General features: G+C 39.6%; 3 protein-coding genes across 5 annotated transcripts in view; 2 read left to right on the top strand and 1 right to left on the bottom strand.

The window, feature by feature from the left end:
- The window catches only part of LOC125771243 (EGFR adapter protein-like), a 74,886-nt gene that overhangs the window by 53,748 nt on the left and 3,896 nt on the right, over positions 1-17,242 (top strand). The window lies entirely within an intron of this gene.
- Positions 2-2,572, bottom strand: LOC125767306 (uncharacterized). Its single transcript, XM_049433753.1, has 2 exons — positions 2,345-2,572; positions 2-2,269 (listed from the first exon to the last, which is right to left on the bottom strand). The coding sequence occupies exons 1-2, from the start codon at positions 2,570-2,572 to the stop codon at positions 836-838; spliced, it is 1,662 nt and encodes a 553-aa protein (XP_049289710.1). The 3' UTR covers positions 2-835.
- Positions 3,169-4,872, top strand: LOC125767304 (uncharacterized). The gene is made up of 2 exons (XM_049433751.1): positions 3,169-3,303; positions 3,358-4,872. Exons 1-2 carry the CDS (start codon positions 3,169-3,171, stop codon positions 4,801-4,803), a joined length of 1,581 nt encoding a protein of 526 aa, XP_049289708.1. The 3' UTR covers positions 4,804-4,872.

Here is a 17,242-nt window from a genome sequence, read left to right as displayed (position 1 = left end):
CCATGTTGAATGCTGTAAAACACACCCAACAGAATAGTAACAGTGTTGGCTTTGTAACCATTGTATTGTACAACGCTTGACAAATAAATTAATGTTCATGAAACGAATGAAGCCAACAGCAAACTGAAACAATTCTTATTTTACACTGCTGCTTTCGATACTGGAAAATAGTAATGTATGAAATTGACATCAATTTTTTATTCCGTTTTCTAAATTATTAACACTATGATGTCAGAAGTGATTCTGATTATCCTTCACGAAGTTATACATCAAATTATTAATAAATTGAATTTTATCTTTAACGATCAGATTTCCCTTTTCACGCTTATCAGAAAATTTTAAAAATTTAATATCAGTTTAATAAATGCAGTTTTTCAACTTTATAGTATGTAAAATGGTAAAGAAATTGCTTAGTAAAAAATATTACTCTACCATTAATGTTCAATAGTGTGTATTAAAGAATTAGTAACAGTTATGACATGTATAAAGTCTAATAGACTAAAAATTCGAATTATTTAAGGTTACAAATCGAACAATTTTTTTCACAATTTGTGCTTGATAACGGAATAAAGGGGGCGTCCCGGTGGTGCATGTGATAAACGGCGGAAGTCCACACGGCCGGACCGGATTCAAATCCCATCCGGACCGTCCCCCCGTAGCAAGGACTGACTATCCGGCTTCGTGGTAAAATAAGTCTAGTAAGCCAGAAATGGCCGGTGTGCCCTGTAAGGTCGTTAAAGCCAAGAAGAGAGAGAGAGAACGGAATAAAGCCAGTGTGATTTGCAACAGAACTTCTATTTGCATTTACTTTTGCAGAACGTTTGCATCTACTCTTTCAGCGTGGATTAAACCAAGACATAACTAAGCGATATTTTTTTGCAACATTAAAGAATCTGGCCGCACGTCTCAGTTTGCGTTGCTTGTACACTTCCGTTAAGATCTCTCCCACAAAACATGCGGTACTGATCAACCACCCAACAATGATCAGTATCCACACACAGTATAAATCGTTGAAGTAGAAAACCACCTCCTGAAACTGGACTTCCTCGAGACTTCTATACAACATATCCTTGGATCGCTGTAACATGTATGTCCACACTCCGCTGTCATTCAGCATGCCAAATATTTTTTCAAACAGGTCAAAAAACGGTGTGTGCTGCGTAAGTTGGATAAGACTTTTGTCTGTAAACAGTGGTTGTTCTACGATGTACAGAGAACCTGCAAAATCATTCAACGGCTGTGAGATGACTAACCACGCGTTTCCCAAGTGCATCATCGAGCAATAATGTTCAAGCACTCGGTGCCCATACCGTCGTTCCGCGCGTAATGTTGCAGGATAGGACAGAAAATTTTCCGATATATCACCGAAAAAATCAGCGCCAGCGCGGGTCGATAGTATGCGAAAGTCCGAATTATGTAGCTCCTCGAGCGTTTGTGGCTGCTCGTAATATTTTGCCAACGACATTAGCGAGATAATTTTGGTATTGTATGCTTCCGACAGGAAGAATATCAGAACCGCCAGTGTTAGTGTAATAACACGAAACGCAAACGGTTGCTGATACTCGATACCGCCACCACCGAAAAATGTGAGCGCGATCAAGTCGTACCGGTAGAGGTTCGGAAAAAGAATCTGTACGACACGGCAGAACACGAACAAGCTCCCAAGAACAAGCCAAATCCCAAGCGAGAACGGTTTAAGCAGATGGCGCAGAAAATCTCGCACGGTCCGAACTGGGCAAACGATGTAAATGCCGGTCTCTTCCCGGAAGTAGAACGTTTGTTGATAGCTGTATCGTTCATCTTCAATGTTGAAATGCCCGTCCATTGCGCGACGTAGGGTAACGTTCTCCGAATAGTAAGTCGTCCCATTGCAACGCTCTCGGATTACAATCTTTAGAAAATTAGGCACCAAACCGGTAACAAACCCCTTTTCAAATGTCATGTAAGGATAAACGTTGAGTCCAAACATCCTGAACTTGTAGCCATTAAGGTTGCGCAATTTGTCGGGGAAAAATTGCTGCACGGGTCGATTGTTTGAGCGAAAGTAGTAATCCTGTCCGGTGAACTGATGCTTAGTATATACCGTCAATGGGCTCGATAAATTAGCCACCGGTACGAGTATATAGTTCAGGATCGAGAACTTCTTCAAATACTCTATCGCCGTTTCCTTCCGCTGGAAGCTGGTGCCACCCATGAGGATGATAAATTTGGCCGATTTCCTATAGCACGGATGCTGGTTTAAGCGCTTCTGTATGAACCTGAAAGGAAACTGTGCTTGAAACAAAACAAAAATTAAATCCTTTTTTCGTTTTAAACCCTGCAATAAATGTCACTCACAACTCACCTCGTTAGGGTAGGCCGTTAGATCCAGCAGTACCAAACTCGCCAGTTTCGCTGATTCAACGCTGACGTAGTCGTTCATGTTCAAAAATATCGTTGGATACTTTGACAGCAAGGTGGGAAGCAGTTGGGGACAAATTGCCGGGAGCGATGAGTTGGTGGTAGTAAATATGCAAACGTTTGTTCCGTACGTATCGGTGGCATTATCGAACGCGGCTATTTCGTCCACCATGTCTAGCAAAGTGGATTGTGTGCCAGCCAGAAAAGCGTGCAGTAGAAAAATGACTCCGAACAATGAGGAAAGCGTTTGTTTGCTGATGGGTTTCATGGTGGGACTATTAGAAAGGGAACTGTCCAAGTGCCACACATCATACCGGCTGCTGGAGGGTATGAATTTTGCAGAATTTATTGAAACGTTGAAACATTTATATTGCATTTAGGAAATGAAAGATAATGATCGTACTGATTGCCAAGGATTGGTACTGGATGTACTGGAACCAAAGAATATTGCGTGGAATACGGAATATAAGCGATGGAAATATTTTTTTCCAATAATTTTCAATACATTACTGTACTATTTTCCATTACATATAGGTCACACTGTGAAACATTTTACATCACTCCATTTTTTACGAAGAGTTCTCAAACTTTAGTATGATAGTACGTTTCTTATGCTTTCTGTTGGCATTGCCTGAATCTTTCCATTGTGTTAGTATTTTTGACGTCGTTTCCAATATTGCTGACCTAGAGAATACTAATCGACCAGAAGGTTTGGAGGTTTGTTTTGTGCAAGTTCGAGATTATGGAATCCGGACCAACGTGAACGATATGGTTCATCAGTTGGTGCAGGGTTTGGCATCGAACTATCCTACCACAATAGCCCGTCAGCAACGTACGGTGTTAATGTTCGCGCTAAAGGAAGCATCACTAGTGCTGATGGATGCCAGTGGATATGGAGAAAAGGTATGTATATCCTAGTACAATTAAGATGTTGCTACTATTGCAAACTTTTTGCAGTTCCCCTCCTCGCTCGGTTACCATCGTTTGCGTACACACGAATGTTACGTGAAGTCAGCGAAATTCATCGTTGTTGTAGACATTGGCTGTAACCGCACCGAACTTGCAAATTTTTTCTTCCAACTCGGAGTGCTTAACTATATAGCGTTACCAATGGAGCAGTCTGGGCACACTGGAGATCTGAAAGTGGACATGCTGTACACTGAAAATCCATTCACCAAGGAATTGCACCTGTTCGATCTACACGATCATAACACCTCAAACCCCGGACGGTACTATCCGTACAAGCTGGCAAACCTACATGGCTACGAGTTCCTCGCCTTTGGAATGTACGAATTTCCGTACATCTTTGAGGTTACGGAGGTCCGCGCCGCAGGACTGCTGATGGAGTATCTGCACAATCTAGTCGTGCGCAAACTCAACGGCACAGTGCGCATGGTGAGAAGCGAACGGACCCCTCTCGACGGTCGATCCGAGTTCGATCTGACCTTTGCCTACACCGGCTTTAGGCCACATTACATGCACGACGTCTCGTTTAAGGAACGGGGCGGTTACTGTGTGCTGTGTCCCTTTCATACTGAGCGTGATTTTCTGCGCCATCTGCTGAAACCTTTCTCGTTCGGTATATGGTTTGTGCTGGGTGCGCTGATTGTTGTCTGCCGTCTGCTGGGACGACTGTTCCCTCACTTGTTTCAGCGCAACCTGCTGGAACAGATCTTCTTCTCCGCATCGACACCCCATCGACAACCGTTCCCTACACGTGTGGTGTCATTTTCCGTTGCCGTTCTGATATTCTTTCTCTCCGAGGCGTATAATGCTAAGATAATCGCGCTGATGTCCATCTCGAAGTACTTCGACAGGCCGGAAACGGTGCGCGAGTTGATCGAGTCGGACTTTAAAATTGCCATTCCTGGTGTTCGAGCACAACTGATAGCGGAAGCTTTGCCCGGTAAGCTGATTACCAGCAAACGAGCTGAAGCAATTTACCGCGAACGAGGCGAGCTAATGTTTGACGAATACTGCACGGTGACGTACTGCTATATGGCTTACCTGCACGCAGTCATTGGACGGAATCGACACGGATTTCAGCAGTACGTTCTACGTGATATGGTGTCGGAGAGATTGTTAACACTTCAACTAGCAACGCACTCGCCCTTCTATGAAACATTTGCCGAATATTACGAGCGTTACTTCCAGAGCGGCATCTGGACGTACCGGCTAGAGTTCTTGAATCGTAAGCTCGTACGGGAGATGGACCCAGCAGGAAATCTGTTTGAAGAGGTAGTTTTCCATTTCGATGATCTGGTCTGCGTTTGGGTACTGATCGTCGTGGGATGGATGCTGGGTACGGTGGGATTTGTGGCTGAATTGTTATGGGTGCATCTGAAGCGCAGCATGCGCAATGTGTGGAAAAGGTTGAAACGAGCCGTGCATTTTGGAAAATAAGTTCTTAAAAAATATGAAAATAAAATACATATTCTAATATTATTCTTCTTTATCATATTCAACTATTATGACCCAACTTTTTGTTCTATTTTGTTAGCATGTTAATAACATGCTATAAAATTTCTAATTACCTTGAAAAATATGGAAAATTTATAATTGGCCTAAAAGTTTATTTCCATTCCCTAATACGTCTTCAGACTGGATGAAAGAGACATATTTCTTTTTATTCTGGTGTAAGTTTTGAAATAAACTTAAATTCAATTACATTGAGTATTGTAGGTATGTTTACGTATGAAACATGTATTTATATAACAGAAGAATGCTTGGTAAGTAGTTTTATTTCATTGATTATATTAGTCGAGACTGGTATCGTATCGTAAAGCTGGCTTATCTCTTAATATTATTTTATTATTCAGATCATGTACCAAGCAACTTTACCTTTTTTTCTCCATTTTTGAAAAAAACTTCAGGCTGAAATTCAACGATAATACTATCACCTAATATAACCCGAAACCGTTTTCGTAAGATATTTTTCTAGAACCCAGCCCTCTAGGCAAGATGCAAAACTGTACATAGAACAAAAAATGAACCAACCCATCAGATGGTACGACTACCAGGTGTCCACATTCTGACAACTGCACTAACTGGCTTTAACGTGTCGGATGGTAATTTTCTTTTTTCTTCATACCATTTTACTCACCTTTGTGCAACACGCTGCGGTGGTATTGGCCGAAACGTAGCGTAGATTGTTGAGCCTTTAAAGCGCTTAACTCGACGCTTGCCGCGTGTTGCTGGCATGTGGAGCATGCAAAATACCTTATATGAGCATTAGTCTCGCCTTAAGGTGCCTGCGGCTGTTAGAAGGCTAATCTATGTATACACCATCAACCCATCCTATTTGGTTTGCAGGTACACTTACTGTGTGCCACCTTTGGAACGCTTGAATGCAACCTAATGTGATAGAGCATTTGACGACGAAGGACGGACAAACCGATTCTGCCTGTTAGTGACATTTGTTTCGATTGTTTTGCGGTTACCGTAAGTAATATAATATAGTGTTTTGTCACGCAAATTTAAAGGCATTAATGGTGCAAATTTTATAGATAGCTAATGAGCGATAGTTAGTTGTTTAAATGTTACATCAATTTCTAAGGAATATGTTTGATAAAAGAAATATAGTTTGCAATTACTAAGCTAACACAAACCGCTTTTTTATCCTTTTGTATTCATGATATCATTTATATCTACACGGATATTGGATTTAACAACGAACGATGTGAGCCTGATGCCACAAAGCCTAATGAAGTTCCTTTTTTTTGGGGTAAAAAAATAGCCAACTGTCATCAAAACGGGATGGGAAGCAACAGATCACCATAACGATTCACACCGGAAGCAATTGAGAGCAACCACTCGAACGTTATCTAGGCTATTGGATGATAACGGTTTTGTTTTAAGTTGCATATACTAAAAACACTGGTTTTATCGGTTTTCCTCTAAACAACTCGGTTTGTGGTCGATATTTTATTTTGTTCATCTCTATTTTGAACTGTTTCAATGGACCATAGCAGTACTTGAATGGAAACCGAATTTTAGCAGTTTGGTACAAGGCGTGATAACGAGCAGTTTTGTGTATCTAAAAAATAGTAACAAAAAAACACGGGAAGTCAATTGCTAGATTTGGTTTTGAAGGTAGTTTGATTTTCATCCCGATACTGTTCGGTTTGGGGTGGCAATTTTGTACTTTTTGAATAGAGTTGTTTTCCACAATGGTGGCACAGGAGTTGGAGAATCAATATGAATCGCACGTCGGGACGGCCGGTGGTGCAACACTTGCATTCAACAATTTCTCATAAATGGTGCATACTTCAAGCATGGTGGAACAGTGTTTGGGCATCTGTTTCCATTTCGTTTGGTGTTTGGGAAGGTTTTTTTTTCCTGTCCCAAAATGTTTTGTTTCTTTGTTCCAGAAAACCCCGACTACCAAAGGCCATGTTATTGTTTTGCTCGATCGATGTTGGCAGTGGTACAGCAGCTGCTTTTTGGGTACGTAAAGTACCACACGTACCACGCTGAACCGCAAAGGCCAGGCCAGGGGTTAGTACTCGGAACGTGTGGCAATAGTTTTCAGCTTTCGATTTTTCGTATTTCGATTTGAAACCTTAGCCTAGCAGCAGGCACCAAGAGCAGCATCAGTCAGTAGCAAACATTAGAAACGCAACCCGTTGAGTGATTTGGGCATCGTCATTCACGGTTTGCCCGACAGGTCATTTATTGCACTTGTACTAAAATGCTCACCCCGACTGCCGACTGCCGGTTGAAAACCCGATTTCTTGTGGCTGTGCAATCGGTCCAGTGTTGAGCTGTTGAGCATGGAATGTGTAAAATTAAACTGTCAGCACAAGTGCAGCATTTCGGAATGAAATGGTGATTGGTTTTTTGTGCACGGCGGGAAGAGATGCAGTTGTACATTCAAAGATTTTTAAATTAAAATTTACTTAATCTCGGACTGGTTTGGTGTACAATAATAACAAAATACGTCATGTAAATTATGCGTTAACATAAACTAAAAATAAAAAAGTAAAATAAAGGGCTACTGTAGTAAACTTTTGATAACAGATAAAATTACAAATATTAAGCACTAATTATAATCGGAAATGATTCTTTTTACATGAATAAATACAAAATGTCCATTCATGTGGCTTAATTAAAAAAAAAGATTTTTCATTACAGTGGTTTTATTTTAAGACGTTCAAACGAGACATTAAAATCATCCATTATGTTGGGCACCAGGATTGGTAGATTAATTTTAAGAACATTATATGTTTATAAAAGATATTTCTACTATAACCTACATTAAACGTCCTATATTGAAAAGTGACTAAAAAAGATTTACTTTGGCAGGGTAGGGTATTTAAAATTTGGAGGCATTTCATCACAACTGATTAAAAATTTGTAGTAACAATTCACAAGACATTATCAATATGGCCAGGCCATTCTATCTGCATAAAAAAAAATCACAATTCATTTTTCTGACTTAAGATTTTATAGGCTTTCAGCATGAAATTTTATGCTCTCCAGGCATGCGATATAACTTGAATGTACGAATACGTTTGGTCAAATATTAAAAAAAAATCTAAAAGTTTGAAACAATAGTTCATAATTTCACCGTGTCAGGCAAATGATTTAATGAGTTGGTTTCCAAAAACGTTCGGGTAAAACGTTCGGGAAGTCACAAACAAACTATAAAACGAATTAAAACAACAAACTTTACCCGTTACGGTTCTGATACACGCTCCGACCGAGGTGAACAACTTCACCGGAACTTCACGCAATAAGATGGCTCGGAACGTAAACAATGGTATTACGCTACTGCCTTCCTTTTGTCTAGTTCTTCCGGGGACCATAAAAAAAAATGCGAATGGTCATACCATGTGCCACTCTCGCACCTAATCTGGGCATCGTGTGTATTTTATTAGATACGCATGACGTTTTGGGGCATTGGCGGGTCGCTCTGTGGGGCATCTCAACCCGATCGATGGACCAAAGGGCATTGAATTCTAAACACGAACGAAACTGCTACCAACGCTGCCCACAACCCGTCTCACAAACCGGATGGTAATGAACTGTTCCCTGGAGAAGAGTGCGAACGGGACTCGCTGGAACATAATTCATCGGCCGTTGGTGCGCGCGGCAAACGATGCAATCGGTGGAGGTTATGCTAACAGATTGATCCCATAGAAGGCCACCGGAGTTGCTAGCGTAGGTATATTTCGCGGCTTAGCTCGGCGTGCGGAGGATCAATAAAATACCGAAATATACTACCGAACGATTTTTGGGAAAACTGCTGACTAGCGGGGTAACTAGCGAAAGTGCGATAGCATGAAGGAAATAGCATGCGGGCAATATACACGCACGTACGACCCGGATCGAGGAAACCGTCTGTTTGGGTACGTGTTTATTTGGATATAAATCATTGCCGTGGTCTTGGCGTGGAACGAGCGGGAAGCAACGGAAGGAGCGTATTTGTAGTCTCTACAGTCTATGGCTAGAAACTCCTTTTAATTCCGATACGTGCGCTACAGGTTTCGCTGGTGGTTATGTATGCAAACATCAGCTGGTGTGATACAGTGAGCTTAGTGCGTCTTTTGGTGGCACACGGCACATACACATTGGTGCTCTGATTCAATCGAAATTGTTCTATAAAGCTGAAAACTAGTTGTGAAAACTGAGATGCTTTGTAACGTTTCTCTTTAACTATCGCCAATGCAATTTACATAAATGGGTGAGCTCGACTCGGTAAAATATTTTTTTTTCGGATAATGATCAAAGCATAAAATGTACGATTTTATCTGAAGTGATATGAGAATAGTTCTATGATCGTTCCATACCATTGATCGAATATCAAAGTAATGTTTCGCATTAAAATGCATTGAAATGCTGTTAATCTGCTACAGCTTCGAAGAAAACTTGCAATTAACACAAATTTTATATCTATAAACGTACATAACAAGTCAAATCAATACACTCAAACGTGTTTCGTGCATCGATTTTTTTATTTTTTTAAAAAATATTATTTGCTGGTTGCACCCCTGTGCACGAACAAGACAGGATCATACGCAACGATGTGTTGTGTGATTCCTCGTATCTCATATTTTACTCGCATCTCGAAGTAAATTATCAACATAAAATAAATAAAAAAGCTTGCTCGGAGGATTCAAAATACTTGTACATTGAGGCTCTGCTTAAGGATTAATTGAAAGAGTACATCGCTTGGAAGCTTCTTTAAGTATCAGATAATAAATAAAACACTACGTTAAATGAAATGAGTGAAAATCTCTTCACACTTTTTTAAATGTTTTTTCTAACACATCATATGTTAGTTGATTTAATCTTATATAGATCAATTTTTTCATCTAACTGGAAATTCTTTACAATTATTTATAAAAAATAAATTAATTTGAACTGTGTAAGGTTTGAGATTATACCAAAACTAATACCATCGGGGTGCCCGGTGGTGTATGCGATAAATGGCATCGATCCACACGACAGGACCGGGTTTCAAATTCCATCCGGTCCGCCCCCTGTAGCAAGGACTGACTATCCTGCTACGTGGTAAAACAAGTCTTGATACGGATAATAAGTCTAACCGAAATAATAATTGTTTGTTATTAGAATAATTGTTCATTAATTATTTATAAAAATGAAGAAGCTATTACTTACATTGATTGTAAAGAAACAAAAAAGAAGAGGGAAGATCAACTAGGTAAATCAAATAAATAATACTACTAAATTATTAACACGTTCACATTTTGATTTAAAATTCGTGTTTCACTCGCTAGACCATTCAAAACTAAGCTTATACAATTGTATTCAATTCATGCTTTTAAAAAAAGTTGGTTGTGAAGCTAAAATTGATGCGCACTGTAAGATATGGTTGGGTTAGAGGCAAAATTGAGTGGCAATGACTGTTTTAATTTCTTAAATCTATACATATTCCTGCAATTAGCAATGGTCCTAATAATGTGTTATTGTGTTTAATGTAGTAACAAAAATAACTTAAATTAACTGAACTTCTGAAAGCTCAGAGTTGCCTCGGTCCTTCATCAGGGTTTCCCCGGATTTTCGATCTGAAATTTATTTAACTGTAAACAAATACATTTTTGTGTTAGAGCTTATGAAGCTGTTTTTCTAAAACACTAGTTTTCTCTACACATATTGTCTAACTTGCTGATAAGTTTTGATAAACAACAAAGTATTGAACACCTTTTGATTTGAACACCTCAAATTTGAAATAAAACAATTTTCAAAATTCCCCGCACTCTAATCGATCGCCGGTAGCCGGAAGCATCCAGCTCATCGAAGAACATGGAAGGAGGTGAGAAAACAAACAATCCGAATGACCTGCAAACCATGCTGAAACCCGTTGAACAAACAGGGCGAACGTGCCTGTTGTTCAGATTCCATCACGTGTTGCACTCTACGAACCATCCCAAAGTATCATCCCAACCGATGTTCCATGTTCGACCGAGAGGGAATTCGAATGGTTCGTTCATCTGGTAAATGATTTCAGACCACGCACGCACGCACGCACGCACGGACGCAGTCTTATGCGATCCGGCACGATTGTCAGGTGCACCACATATCATCAGACCGGTTGATGGGTTGCAGATCGACCGGGAATGCGGAGAGGCGAAAGGGAAAGGGCACGCATAAAAATATTTGAATTGAATCAATAATGGCTAACGGGTGGAATGGATATTCGGGCAAATGTGGAATGTGTTTCGGTGAATTGGTTTTTCCAACCGATTGACCCACCAACATACACACACACACACGTCCATCAGCACCAGCTTACCATACCCGTTTGTTTCCCTTGAACCGTGTGATGAGGTAAAACATGAGTTATGCGTTCGGGCTGAGGGTGATGTTTTCATTGATGTGATCAAGTAAGGGCACGGATTGCAAATAATACAATAAAAAAAAAAGAAATGGAAAAGATATATCTGAAACAAACCGATGACCGGAAATGAAACACAAACGATGGTTGAAACATTGGAAGCAGCCTATCGGCAGATAAATCACGTACCAGATTGTAATCAATTTCGCTGAGCACGCGGCCAAAGCTTAACCGGTTGCGTCGATGTTTACTTTTACGAATCGGTTCGAGGAGTTTGGATCGCATCGGTTGGTGGATAATATTTGTACAGCATATATGTATATTTATGTATCTATAAGTGCTCAGCATGGGTGTGTGTGTGTACGCGCGGAAAAAAAGTAAATGTAAAAAACGGTGTGCCGTTTGTTTCGAGTGACGAGATGATAAAAATACTTGATGGAAAACTCAGTGAATATATTAAAATCAGTAACAGAAACATCACGTTTCGTTGGTATGTATTTCTTTTATAATCATTACATTAATTACAAGAATGTAAATGTACTCAATTAGTGCGTGATGGAGAGTAATAGACCCTGGCAAAAGCACATATTACACATATGATTAATAGGATGAAGATAAAAGCATGCTTTATCTTTGTAATTAAAAAAGAAATCAGCTCCTGAATAAAATGAATTCTTAAAAACGTCAATAACTTTTGAAAACCGATTGTTAATTTTTCCGTATGACGAAGATTTGAGGAACATAACAATGTCTTTTTATCATTTCAATCTCGTTCTAATGCTTCTTTTCGAGGAATGTCAAAATAGGTTTAGCGTGTGGAATCAATCAGAACCCTTCCCATGACTTTATGAACCCATTAAAGCCTTCTTAATCCAATAAAGGTGATGATGATAAGTTCTACCTCTTGCCCCAGCGCAGGTTTGAAAAGAACGGAATTATCGGAAAAGCTTGATGGTACATTCGTTCGATGTATTGTGTAATTTATATACATAATTAGATCAATAAGTATTCGTTCATATGATCTTATTTTCCTTTGTTCTCTTTTTCTTAAGTTGTTCTTTTTTTTGAAAAACTGAAATGATTTATTGATAGTGTTCCTGTTTAAAGCGTATTGGAAAGTTAAATAAAACTTCCAGAAAGAAGTACAAGGACAACCCCGCCATATGAGTTTCTAGATGAATATTGCATAGATTTATTTTTTCAAAGTTTCAATTAAAAGCCTTGCCCGAACTCGAGTGTCTAATTCACGTCGTTTGAAAGTTATAGCGGATTGTAGTGTTCGCCCTTTGGAAATAATTTTAACTAATAATGTTATAATAATTCTAAATTGAAATAGTTGATATTATATTTCAGAACAATAGCCAAGCTTAGTTCCACAAACAAAAGTAAAAAAATCTATCCCAGAACTTGATGGAAATAGACAGATGTTAACGATTTTTCATACGAATTTTTAAGTGGTAGTTTTGTAGTTATTTGTGCACAAACAAAATTTGCCTTCATTATAAATTAATTTGTAACAACTCCTGCGAAAACAGCCAGGCAACTCCTTGCAGCGATTTGTTGAAAAGGCAGGCAGGAATCATTGAACCAATGCAGCTTTATGTACATGGCGTCTCACTCCGTGTCCGATGAATAAAGTCGTTCTGGTAACTATTGTATATTCTTCTAGACTTATTTTGACCATTTAACATAGGTAAAAATCTAACCGTTAAATTGATCAAAATCAAAATGATCAAGAAAATGTGATTTAGGCAACGTTGTTTGTTCCCCCATCCAGGTACGGTTTGATTGAATTTTCCATTCATAATTAAATCAAATTAAATCATTGTCTTTCCGTGCCGATAAGTTTTAAAGCGAGCTACAATTACATTTTAAATTCGAAATTATATCATTTTTAATTCCATCAACTGTACGTCTTTACATTCGACGTAAGATAGGATGTATCCGTTCGGTTCAGACTCTTTCAAAACACAACACCAAAGCTGAAAGGAATGCATTTATTATGCAAAATTATTCAACCCCCAGTGTCTGCATCCGGTGCGGATGAGTTCGAATGTTGCATTGTCACGCTAAAGCGTCAGCTGGAATGAAACGGGAACTAGGATCGTAGGGAGAAAGAGAGAACAGCAAAAAAACACATAGACACCGAAAGGAATGTCTGCATGTTACATCCATTACATGATTCCGATTCGGTGCTGCAAAAATATGGCCAGTAGGTCAGAGGCAAACAAATGCTCGAACAAATGCTGAACCAGCAGTTTCGACCCACCATGCCCGGTGGATTGCTTCCCCGCAAATCACCATGATACAAACACAATGGACTCCCATCCCCAGGTCACCCAGGAGTTGGAGCACTTTGTCGGACGGTTAGTCGTTTAGCTTGTTCCGAAGCGAAAGGTAAAAAAGGACGTGTCAAATATGTTTCACCGGATCGGAAGGTGCGCATGGATACGATGTTGTCTTCAACCGTTGGAAAACTGTTTCTGGAGAAGCTGCATGGAGCGTTCTTTAGCGTTTGGGGCTTTCTTCTCGCATGAGACACAAGCTCCCCCATGATTGACCGTGTGTACTGAAGAAGCATCTTCACGGCGTTGAACATTTCACGACCGTCTGTTCGGTAGGAACGGTTGACAAAGCGTTTGTTACCCCTAGAACAGAGGGCGTAGAGCGAACTATGCTGAACAGGGTCGCCTTCTGGTTTGTTGGGAGAAAATTTATTATCAAATTAATTTGATATCTCTAAAGAGTCTTCCGTACCTTAACCACTCGGGCACGCTACTTCCCGAAAGGAAGCTCTCGTTGCTTTGGCCCTCTTTAGGTATTACCAATTGAATCATCGGTGCATCAGAACATTCCAACTTTTGCAGCAAGTGCAATTTTGTTGCCGCTACTAATACTAGTGCCGGTAGACGGTTAAAGGGATACCGAAAACAACCCTTGCAAGCTTGGTACGAATGGAAAACGGTCACGAGAGAATTCCTAGCTTACCGGTAAGGTGACTATTACAGAGGAGTGAAGCAGGTGTTAGGGAATGAGGAATGAGTGTACATCCACTCCAAAACTAAAGAAACTTTAAATTAGTTTCCATCCAGCCAGAGTGGGGTCATCTTCCATTCCCCTACTCAAGGACACTCGTGGTAAAGTAGGTGAAGATCTAGAAGTTTTTGTTGGACTATTATTTTTTTTCTAGTTGGTCTTGGTTAGTATCTCAATGCAACCACTAAACCCATCCAGTTTACAGCATCCTTCAGCAAAAGCAAATGAATAAAAGGGACGAAAAGTTGGTTGGAGCAAACAAGTTTAGCTAATACCGCAATTAGCTACATGATTCAATTTGTCCGGTGCTCGATTTATTTTACATTCACTCCATTTTGCATTTTGGGTTGTCACCCGGACCAGCTTTTCGGTGCGTTTGTAGCTTTGGGAGGGATGCAATGAGTACCCACCGACACCATCAATTAGGCAAATAATCAGCGAATTAAAATTAAAACTTTCAACCCCACGAAACGGGCGGAGTTTCCCAGCGCTAACGTTGTTGCAATGTTTACACCATTTCCACCCTAAATGCAATCCCCTTTAAACGGCCAGATAACTTGCAAGGATAACAATTCTTGCAAACCACATCGTCTTCTGGCTAGGTTTTAGGTGGCGTGAGAATTTGCACCCCATTGTTTCATTTTAATTAATGACACCATCGTGTCCAATGGTCTGCAAAAGAAGAGGAAATCTTACCAACATCAGGCGAGTTACGGTGGCATCTTCTGCATATCCTTCAGGGTTTGCCCTTTTGTGCGCTGTTTCACCTCGCTGCACTTTGTACGTTGTCTGAGCTGGGAAACCACTTTCGCTAAGTAATGAAATCTCGACCAGATATTCGCCAAAACGGGAAACGAATAAATTAATACCATTAACGCCCGGTACGTTTGAGGAGTCGTGCACTTTGGGGCGACATTTGGCTTCGTTCGATTTTACTGATTTCTGATAAGAAAGGAGATAGAAAAAAGTGCCATTTTGCAGTGGCCTTTATCTCACGAGCCTTACAACACTTGAAAACAATTGAAAATTGATTCGTTCGGTGGCGGATAGATGATTGGTATTTGATTGGGAATTTGGTTCTATCACAAAAACCTTTCGATGCCTTTATGGTTCCTCGGAAAAACTTCTGAAAATATTTTTATAAATTTGAAATTTATAAAAACGTGCAGCTACATTTGCAATTGGAAACGAATAAATCTCAATAAAAAAAATCACTAAAGAATTCACTAATTGATCAACTAGAATGCATTTGATGTAAATGTTACTAATGTAGTTACTTGCAAGTTAATGTTTATATATGCAAGAAAATGGCAGCATATTTCAATTATTGTTAACATTTAATGTATGTAAACGTGTTCCAAATTTAACAATCATCTAAAAAGAAAAACTAGCCATATCAATCATTCCTATCTATTCTTCGACCAGTAGAGCATTAATCCAATTAACGTAAGTGCCCTTGAAGAGCCGACAAAGCACAGATATGGTCGTTTGAAGTCATTTATATTAGCAAACTGCTGAGTGATTCCGTCAGCATCTAATGAACTAGCCAGCGAGCATCATGTTGGTTCCTTACAGATCCATTTCCAACCTACTATCCCATTTCACTGTGACGGACTGATGGGAACAGGGTAGTTGTTACTTACCCTTCTCCCCCCAAAAACACCCTTTTCAGCCTTCTAATCCGTTCCTCAAGAACGAACTCCTTTCTTCCGCCTGTCACAAAATGGCACAATCGCTAATCGGACACGAAGGTATGTAGAGTGCACGTGAACCATATCCGTGAACCATTTTCTGCCAATCTCAACACAATGTGGCCATTCGATTGTGTGTTTTGTTTAATCCACACTGTGTACAGAGGCATTGGCTCCATTTACCAGTTTCCGTTGATAATTATGATTGATGAATCGAACAATCAACAAGCCGGTCGCGGAACGGTGCAAAGTAGTTCCTTCCTTTCGTTTACGGTTTTTTTTTGCGGAAAAAGCGGAAGCGTTACGCACTAATGTGGCTCTTGACATGGACGGCCATTAGGTGAGAAGGTTCACGTTTCAACAAATGACCAATGACAGACCAATCGCGCCAAGAGTCGCCAATCGTGATAAATTAATCAGTTCTGAATACAAGGTTAGCATTTAAAGATGCTTGATAAGGGTAGTTAGGTTTTTTGGAAGATATTTCTTATAGAACATAATAGAAATATTTATATTAATAATATATAAATACTGTTATTTCTTTAATGCATTCATATTATTTTTTATATTTCTTTTGTTCTTATTCAAATTTTAAATAAGTATAAGTTATTCATTAGTTATGTTCTACTAACTTACTTATCCGGCACTATAACCATTCCGCGATATTGCTTGAAGAACCAAGAGGTTTAAAAGACACGTGCTTCCCGTCCTTTCTTGTGGAAGCTTAATACTCCATATGGGTGGCCATTCGAAAGACATGACCTGTCCATCGGCACCCGACGAGTCTTTTTCTTTGAACGATAGTGACTAAGTTAATTTTATAGTTGGTCCTCCATTTACTTTCTACAGATACGGAGTCAACAGTCTTCCTGAGTATTTTCTTTTTTAAGCTCGACAAAGATCGTCATATTTAGCCAAAGTTTATGTCTCAGAGGCGTATGTGCTGAAACTATATAGGATCTATATATTCCTAGCTTCGATCATCGCGACAGGATTTTTTGAGTGGAGGAGAGTGGGGTTCTCAGACTGTGTGAAAAGCGGTTGACAGCCTATCTCGTATTTTTACAACAATGCGATGTGTAATCTACAGAAGACTGACTGTATTGTATGTTTTTTGTTTCATCTCATACCAATTTTTGGGGAAAGAGGTGAGACATAGTATCATTAAAATATTGGATGATTACACCAAATTTGTATGTGTAAATGTAATTTGGGATTTGTTAATAGACGAGGTTTGCATTACCTCGTTTCCAATCCGAAGTTCTAAACCGCTTTCACGATCCTGTAGTAAGCATCTACTACATAGGAGTACCGA

The sequence above is a fragment of the Anopheles funestus genome, chromosome 3RL, assembly GCF_943734845.2.
Source record: "Anopheles funestus chromosome 3RL, idAnoFuneDA-416_04, whole genome shotgun sequence".
NCBI lineage: Eukaryota > Metazoa > Arthropoda > Insecta > Diptera > Culicidae > Anopheles > Anopheles funestus.
Note: the sequence above shows the minus strand (reverse complement) of the source record. Positions and strands in the feature narration are given on the sequence as shown.